The 8781-nt window shown below is 62.2% G+C and overlaps 1 protein-coding gene across 1 annotated transcript; it reads left to right on the top strand.

Annotated features, from left to right (window-relative positions):
- The first annotated feature begins 5105 nt into the window (after positions 1–5105).
- CCDC166 (coiled-coil domain containing 166) lies at positions 5106–7209 on the top strand. Its single transcript, XM_040494653.1, has 3 exons — positions 5106–5561; positions 5736–6186; positions 6273–7209. The coding sequence occupies exons 2-3, from the start codon at positions 5746–5748 to the stop codon at positions 7095–7097; spliced, it is 1266 nt and encodes a 421-aa protein (XP_040350587.1). The 5' UTR covers positions 5106–5561; positions 5736–5745; the 3' UTR covers positions 7098–7209.
- The last annotated feature ends 1572 nt before the right edge of the window (positions 7210–8781 follow it).

Here is an 8781-nt window from a genome sequence, read left to right as displayed (position 1 = left end):
GTCCGGGAGTTCGAGCCCCGCGTCGGGCTCTGGGCTGATGGCTCAGAGCCTGGAGCCTGTTTCCAATTCTGTGTCTCCCTCTCTCTCTGCCCCTCCCCCGTTCATGCTCTGTCTCTCTCTGTCCCCAAAATAAATAAACGTTGTAAAAGGCTAGAAAAAGACAACAAAATTAAACCCCAAATAGGTAGAAAGAATGAAGTAATGATAAGAGTACGAATCATTGAAATGCAGTGTACAAGCATGAGAAAAAAACCAATACAATTAAAAGCTGATTCTTTAGGTAAATTGAATACAATCTAAGGAGACTCATTAGAGCTAAGAAAGAAATTACCAATGTCAGGAATGAAAGACAGTACATTCCTACAAATTCTTCAAACGTTAGAAAGATAACAAGAGTTTATTAGGAACAACCTCACATCAATTGATTTGATAACTTAGCTGAAACGGCAAATCTACTGAACAAGTGGGAGCATTCCCCAGATATACTCAAGAACAAACATAAGTACGGATGGAAGAGCTATAAGCCCACCAGGACTGAGGGCAGAGGAGAAGGCACAGGCATGGGCACGGAGGGAGGGCTGATAGCTAGTTGCCCAGCCTGCAGGAAATTAGACCCGGTCCCACTGATGAAGAGCCCAAGGCCCGGAGAGGGCAGCAGGATCCTTCATGAGCTGGGTTAGCGGGAGCCTCTTCCCAGTCCTGTGCACCTGCTGAGGGCGGCTGGCATCAGAGCACCAAAGATATGTGACAACTGACAGGCCGGTCCCTCTTTTCCTCGCCTTCCCCCACGAACCCCAAGCTAGAGGCGTTCCTGACCCTGCCATTTGGCCACCGAGAGTCACTAAGCAAAATCAGACCGACATCAGGGAGCTTCAGCATAAAGAATTCTGCTGAGTGAACTTCATTACCTGTCATCATTAAGACAGTTTTTCAATGGGCATTTGATTCATCCATTAGTTGGTATCTTTTAAAGCTGCTGTTACGTGTATTCTCATGGGGCCGCATGTCTGCAAAGCGCCACGGTGCCTTGTCCAAACATTACCCCTGCGGATGTGAATTTGGGCAAAAGAGTTTACTTTCTCATCGATTGTTAGCCGACAACCAATTTTGTTGCACGCGGTCGTCACCCTCGGCTTCGTTTGGAGTGCCTCATCAACTGGAGTATTTATTAGGAGTTAGCTAAAAAGCGGACTGTGTAGTTCGTTTTCAGCTGACACGTGGGAGAATCACGGCAGCTTGGGGAGGCCTTGTCCAGAAGGCCCAGAGCCAGCAGGGAGCGGGTGTGTGGCAGGTCAAAGTCCCCAGGGTGAAAGGATGTGGCGGGAACTTCCTGCTTCATCCATTGCCGGCCTCCTTGTAGCTCAGGAGACCAAACTCACTCGGTCCCCACCTCCCAGGCCGCGTCCTCTCATCGTCCATGTGAGTGCGCCCCACCCCCACCCCTCAGGGTCAAAGTCTGAGACATAGCACATCTGTGTCCACACCTGCGTCACAGCTGTAGCCACTGTCCCATGTACAGCCTCTCCCACGCTGCTGGAATGGGCCTGGTACAGTCCTCCAGCACTTGGGTCTCCAAAGCCATCCTGTCCTCTCTCCTGGTCCTGGCACGGGCTATGGACTCAGGTACTCCAGGTCACTCCAGGAAGCCACGTTGAGGGTATAGATGTGGTTGTCTCTGAGATCACGAGTCCGACTCGGGAACGAGGGTCCCGGAGGAGGTGTGCCCTTGGCTGGGCTCCCCCTCAGAGCTGTCTCTCAGGGGCATCTCTGAGCCAGCCTGCAGACGTGGGTGTGGGCATCGCCACTGGGGCCTGCGGGGGGGGCTCTGGACACCGGGCATCCTTCTGTCTGTCATCCTCTTCCTCACAAACAGAGGTAGTGGCATTCCTGGGGAGGGGGGACATGCCGGCTGACCTAGGCCACACCCCAAGCCCCAGTCTACCTGGCTTGACCCCCTCAGTGTGGGGGGAGGGGGGGCAAGCCCACAGGCCCTCCCCTCGGTCCCAGAGAGGCCTTTCAAAGCTCATTAGCCTGCCCTCAAGCTGTGACCCCGCTGACCTTGAGCAGGCCAGACCCAAGGCTCACCACGGCAGCATCACCACAAGCCCCACCCGGCCTTCGTGTGCTCCCTGCACCCACCAGCGACTCCTGCGGGCCCGGGCCTGTCTTGGCTCCTGTGAAGCTGTGGCAGGCCGGCCAGGGCCCTCACGGCACCTGCACCGTGTGTCGGGGAGGGCAGAGCGCTTCCTCCAGGGGCAGCCGTGGCTGTGGGAGCCGACGCACCTCGTGGCCCGGATCTGGGCTTTCCACCTGGGGCTGACTGTGAGGCTGGCGTGGGTCTGGCACCGGTTCCAAGGTACCTGGGGTGAAGGGAAGGCCACTTGAGGAAGAAGGGTCTCTGCCCGGTGCCCAGCCTAAAGCCAATTCCCGGGGCTGGGGGTGGAGGGGCAGGCCCGCAGGTGGTACCCAAATTAGGACACAGGCGAGGGGACAGATTTGGTCCCCCCCAGGGCCCAGAGAACAGCCAGGCCTGGGATCCCCAGGGCTTGACCCCAGCCAGAGGACACACTGGGTAGATAGGCTCTCCTGCTGGACTTTGCTCCTGCCCACCATCCCCTTTGTGGTGGTGATCGCCATCAGCGCCCCACCCCCCCCCCACCCCGTGCTTCTGGTCAAGAGAGGAGGTACTGCTGGGGTGGGGCTGGAGCATCCCTACCACCGGGCTCCCCAGGGTTCCCTCCTCTGACCACTGTTCAGTATCTGGCTGTCCTGAGTGTCAGCCTCCCACCCACAGCTGAGCTTCCAGAACCGGTTTTGGTGTCGCCTGAATCCACCCATTCTACGGGTCCAGCTGGCATTGGCAGGTAGAAGGGTCGCGGGCGCCAGGCATGTGCCAGCCTCAGGCTGCTGTGGGGTGGGTCCAGTGGCTGGCTCTGCCCTTTGCATCAGGACACAGGGCAGGGGTGGGGGGAAGCTTCGGCAAGAGGCGGTATACGGCAGGAAGAGGCCACCAATGCCTAAGTCACAGCCCTCGTGACTCCAGGGGTCCTGGGACAAAAATCACCTTGTGCCTCAGTTTCTCCATCTGTGAAATAGAGGCGGAGGCTGCTGGCAGCGCTCACCCCGGGGGTCAAGCACAGCCCAACCCCACCACCGGCTACTCCTGAGGAAGGGGGCTCACCCCAAGTCTCAGAAGCTGAGTAGGGAGGGCGTCCAAGGCAGAAGCCACAGCAAGACGGGGGCAGGTGAGCGGGCCTTTGAGAAGCTCGCCTGCGGGTGGGGGGTGTGGCCGCGTGTGCGGTGGGTACTGAGTACCCTGCCGAGTCGTGTGAGCTTCAACCCAAGAAACTGCCTTGGGGGTCCGCGGCAAGCCCCCAGCAGAGAGCTGGGCAGGGGCAGCCTGGGCGGAAGCTGAGCAGACAGCTAGCCCACCCCCCTCTCTCCCAGTGTCTTTCCAGCTCGGTGTTCTCCAAAGAGGTGAGTGACCCCTCACCCCACACCCTCCTCAGCCTGAGTCTGAGGGAGACACAGTCTTGGCCCCACCACCCTATTCACGGAGGGAGGGGGGGAAGAACCCCAAGCAGGGGGGAGAAATATCATGGGTAAAGCCTGACTTTGACTCTGAGCCCTCGGAGGTTAGCTGTCTCTGTGCGCGGCGCTGGGACCCGGTGGACGCCAGAGGCACCTCTGCGCCAACACAGGAAAGGCCCCTGGTTGGGGGTACATCTCGGCCTGCCTCCAGGCCAGGCACTGTGCCTGGAACCATCCATGCGCCCCGAGGCCTGCGGCGCGGAGCAAGCGCGAGGCAGCAGAGGAAACGGGGGTCCTCGCTTTCCGCTAAACGGCGCGGGTGGGCGGCGAAGCCCAGCGCCCCGCGGCCGAGACTCCGGCGGGGACGGAAGTGGAGGAGCCGCGGGGGAGGGGCCGGCGCGGGGGAGGGGCGGGGCCGGAGCCGATCCGGGGTTGGGCGTGGCTTGAGGGCGGGGAGAGCGGGACGCGGGCTGCGGGCGAGGCCGGGGCTGCGCCCAGAATGGGGGCGATCCGGCTGCACGCGGGTGGGGGCGGCCACCCCCGCGGCTCTCCAGACTATTCCGTGGACATTGCAGTATTGGGAAGAAGCGAGTCTCGAGGAACGCGGAGGCAGAAGAGAACAAAACGCTCGGCGGACCCGTCCTGGGAGGAGGCATTTGTCAGCCGTAAAGCGGAGACAAATCCGCGGGAAGTACGGGGGCTGGGACGACTTAAAATCCTCTGCGCATGGAGTCCCTCGCCTCGCACCAGAATTTAAAAGACCGAGGCCAGCCAGACACACACACACACGCCCAGGAGGGGCGGGGGGGGGGGGGGGGAGAGCAGGCCTCCGCTCCTCGCGGCCTGTGTAGCAATCTGGCAAATGGGGGCGGTGGCCCCGCGCGGCCTCGAGGGTGGCCAGGGAGAGGAGCGCAGGCGTCTGCCCCGGGAGCAGAGGCCCTGGTTGGAAGCGCCAGGTCCTAGAGATAGAACAGACATCCTCACTGGCTCCGTGGAGCCCCCACTGCAGGGCCTCGGGTGCTTTTCACCCTGATTCTACTTGGTCTTTTCTTACATTCCTGTGAAGTTAGATACCAATTTCCTATTAAAAACCCCGTATCTGGGGCGCTTGGGTGGCTCAGTTGGTTGGGCGTCCGACTTCGGCCCAGGTCATGATCTCGCAGTCCATGAGTTCCAGCCCCGCGTCGGGCTCTGTGCTGACAGCTCAGAGCCTGGAGCCTGCCTTGGAGTCTGTGTCTCCTTCTCTCTCTGCTCCTCCCCTGCTCATGCTCTCTCTCTCAAAAGTAAGTAAACATTAAAATAAATAAATAAAAAAGAGCGAGTGGGATGAGTTGAACAGGTGCACACGTGTGGGCTTAGGAACCCCACAGAGGAAATCCCAGGGAGAAATACAGTGGACAACGGATGACATCCGAATGGACGCGATCTTCCCGGTAACCCTAACTCCCACCGAGGCCCCCAGGAAGAGGGAAAAGAATCACGAAGTGCTTCGAAGAAAACTAGGATCTCCAGAGAGATGATAAGCTGTGGGGAAGCTCTGTCCCGACAAGATATGGAAGTTTCACACGGGGCGGGGGGCGCGCGGCTTGCCCACGGCTGAAGGTCGGAAACTTGTGGCGCCATTTCCTCATATGGGGGCGCCGGCGGTGAGGGTCCCCTGGGCGAAGGGCCCAAGTCTCCCGGCACGCCAACAGTGGGGACTACTTGGGCTGCTGCTAGGTGGGATTCGGAAGCAAGTCCTGCGTCCTCCTCCGGAAGCCAAAATCCTGCCCATCTGAGATCGGACCTCTGCAGGGCGCGCACACGGGCTTGTCACGCACCGACTTCGGGCGAGGGAGTGGCGGGCGGTGGGGGTGGGGAGAAGCCGGAAGGGGAAGCCGGGCCGTTGCCCAAGCGACGGGGTGGGAGTGGGGGAGGGCGACTAAGTTCTGTCTCCACGGAGACCGTGCAGGATGAACGCCAAAGTTACTGAAGGTGGGCACACCCCGACGGACCGACGGCCACGGCCCGGAAAAGGCCCAAGAGTAAAGGTTGGAGACGATGCCCGGACCCCCATGCCCCTGACTCTGCCTCCCCCGATCTCATGTCCCTGAGACGCGTCCCTCCCGCTAGAATTTTCGGGCGGGCGGGGAGGGGGTGGGAGGGAAGGGCTAAGCTGGAGCAGCGGCCTGGGGGCCGTGGTCTCACGCGTGCCCGTGCTCCAGGCCCCAGTCCATGGGTCCCAAGAAGAAGCTCGGGACCAGCGCGGGGCGCCGGCCGGGCGCGGCGGGAGACGGGGCCGAGCCGCCGCTGTCGGAGCGCGCGCAGTACCTGCAGCGCGAGTACACGCTGCTCTCGGAGCAGCTGGACGCCTGCGAGGCGCGTGTGGACCAGGTGCTGCAGGAGAACGCCTTCCTGGACCGCGAGGCGCTGCGCTTGCGCGAGGAGAACCGGCTCTACGCCAGCTACATGAGCGCGCGCGCGCAGCGCTGCGCCCGCGCCGTCGCCCGGCTGGAAGAGCAGAACCGCGTGGACCTGACCCAGATCCACGGGCAGCGGGCGGAGCTGGAGGCGCTCTACCGCGGGCGCGAGAACGGAGTGCGCGCGCAGTTGCTGGAGATGGAGGCGCGCGCGGCGCGGATGGCGCGGCAGGTGCAGGAGCTGCAGCCATACAAGGCCAGTGCGCGCGCGCCCGCGGACGTGCCCCGCGGGAGGGGTGGCGGCGCGCGGCGCCCGGGCGCTGACCCGCGCCCCCGCCGCAGGAGCTGCAGCTGGAGCAGTTGGCCCGGATCCGGGCGCTGGAGCGCGAGCTGCTGCACATGCGCGTGGATCACACGCAGCTGCTTCACCGTGTGAAAAGGCGCTTCCTGGAGGACAAGGCGGCCTTCGAGCGCGAGGCGCGTCAGCGCGTGCAGTCCTTGGGGCGGCGCGCGGAGCGAGAGGCGGCGCGCGCGCTCGTCGCGCACACGCAGGCCATCAAGGCTGACAACGCGCGCCTGCGGCAGGAGCTGCTGCGGCTGCTTAGCTGGGCCCAGCTGCTGCATGACACGCGGCGCCAGCTGCTGGAGCAGCGTGAACAGCTGCGGCGCGAGCACGAGGACACTTGGGACCTGGCGCGTGTGCATGGCTGGCTGCGCCGGGGCCCAGGGGGCCCGCCGCTCTGGCGGCCGCCGCCGCCACCGCCACCGCCACCAGCGCGGCCCGCCTCGCATCAGGGGTCCTTGGCCGCCTCCACAGCCCCATCGCGCGGGGCCTCCCAGACCCCGACATGGCTCCCGCGGGTGGGCTCCAGGGCCCCATCACAGGCCCCTTCGAAGGAGGGTTCAGGGGCTTCATTCCAGGCCCCGTTGCGCGCGGGCTCCCATTTCCTGTCCTCGACCCCGTCCCACCCCGGCTCTCGGGTCGCGTCCTCGACCCCATCCCGCCCGGGCTCCCGGGTCCCATCCTCGGTCCCGTCGCGCCCAGGCTCCCGGGTCTCCTCGCGGGCCTCGTTATACGGGGCCTCAGAGAATACCGCCCCCTCTGCCAAGTCTGTCCCGGGGCCAGGCTCTTCCCGTCCCCCAGACGCAGGAGCCCGTGGACACTGACGCTGCAGGGGAAGCCGCCCCAAGGGGAGCCGGAATCTGCTGGGGGCCGTGGAGGGCGCGCGGTGCTCAGGTGTTTGGTGAATGCAATGTTAATAAAGGTGTGACCCGCTCACCGGGCTCCGGCACGGCCTGCTTTCCCGCTGCAGCGTTTCCGGCGGCACAGGGGCCGCTCGTTAAGGCTTCCAAGCCCCAGAGTAGCCTGATGCGCCCCTCGCCCTGTATGTCAGCGGGGATTCGGCATCCCTCTAGTCCGCAGCTGACCGCAGCTGCTCCGCAAGGACAGAGAAGTCGGCCGCACCAGTATCCTCCCACCAGGGCTGACGGAGACGGAGGTCGCCGGCGCGGACAAAAGGTGTAAGAGCAGGAAAGGAGTCGCACCAGCCAGGAGGGCCAGCGTGGGGTGCGCTGTGGTCAGGAGGGCCCGCCTGCGAGGGGGAGGGGTGTCTCCAGCGCCACCGGGACCATAGGGGGTTTATGTTGAACCTGTTGGAGGTTTGGGGGTAATTTTTAATTTGAACGTGATTTCCAACTTGGAGAAAAGCTGCAGAGCACAGAGAACTCCCGGGTCACCATTACTCACCAGCAGTCTGCTTCCAGTCCCTGCAGCCGAGTTTGCATTTTCCCCTAAACCACTTGACATCAGGCTCAAGATGCTGTGTCCCTTCACTTTTAAGTCCTTTCGTGTTCCTGAGCACAGGATGTTCTGCTACCCCAGAACAATGATCCAAACCCGGAAACTTAGTACAGAGAAAACAGTATTAGCTGAGCCACAGACCCCACTGAAATGGTGTCAGTTGTCCCCACGGTGTCCTTTGCAGCCACCCCCTCTGCCGGGGCCACACGCCGCATTTAGTTGTCAGTCTCAACCTGCAGGGGCTGGTTATTAAGACGTCCCACAGTCGTGGTTTGTATTCATCCACAGCCATGTTTTGACGGGGGGGGGGGGGGGGGTTGTCCAGCAGCTCTTGGGAGAGCCCAAGCCCTGCACACCCTCAGTTCTGGCCCAAGGGCTAGGGGCTTCATCCTGAGCACCGAGGGAAGGTTCTTGAAATTTCTGGGTCTTTGGTTGCACATTGGTGCCCAGTGTTGGAGAGGCCCAAACAGGAGGTGGCCGTGGCTAGGGTGGCTGGTGCACTTCTGGCAAGAGGGTGCAGACACGGTGGGGCCTTTGGGGCACTGCAGAGCAGCCCCCCACAGTGGCCCACGGACCACGGGTCCAAACAGCAGCCCCTGATTGCCTTGTTAACCTTAAAAATTAAAAGGCCAGGTATTTTACCAGCAGAAATAGGTTTGTTCGGGAATAGCAGAGAATTGCAATCCAACACAAGCAGGGGAGGGCTAGACCGCAGGTGCGGCCTCAGAACAAAGGAGCTGAACACTCTTTTATAGAGGAAAGGGGGAGCTGGGCGGTGCTGTCGTAAACAAAAAGTCCTTTGGAGTAAACGGAGCTGAAAGCGTAGTGGCTGCGCTTTGGCTGAGCCCCCGGCAGGGCTGCCCCTGGTGGGCTGGGAAGTAGTGACCCGCCAGGTCCCACTTGGGTCTGCAATTGACAAGATGGTGGGGCAGCGGGAGCTCCCCCTGCTGGCCTCCCGGCTCCATTCGGCTCCGTTCGAAACGAGGTTTCCCTTTGTGAGTTTTCACAGCCCGCATGGGAGGGCCCTAGGGTTGGAGAGGGCGGGTGGAA

Source organism: Herpailurus yagouaroundi, unplaced genomic scaffold (assembly GCF_014898765.1).
Source record: "Herpailurus yagouaroundi ecotype Mexico unplaced genomic scaffold, PumYag 186, whole genome shotgun sequence".
NCBI lineage: Eukaryota > Metazoa > Chordata > Mammalia > Carnivora > Felidae > Herpailurus > Herpailurus yagouaroundi.
This window is presented reverse-complemented; position numbering and strand designations above follow the sequence as displayed.

What these genes read in the sequence shown, in the direction of transcription:
- CCDC166 (XM_040494653.1), top strand. Translation starts at nt 5,746, where the DNA reads ATGGGTCCCAAGAAGAAGCTCGGGACCAGCGCGGGGCGCCGGCCGGGC. An exon ending in AGGAGCTGCAGCCATACAAG is followed by an intron (nt 6,187 to 6,272) that starts GCCAGTGCGCGC and finishes CCCCCGCCGCAG; the next exon opens with GAGCTGCAGCTGGAGCAGTT.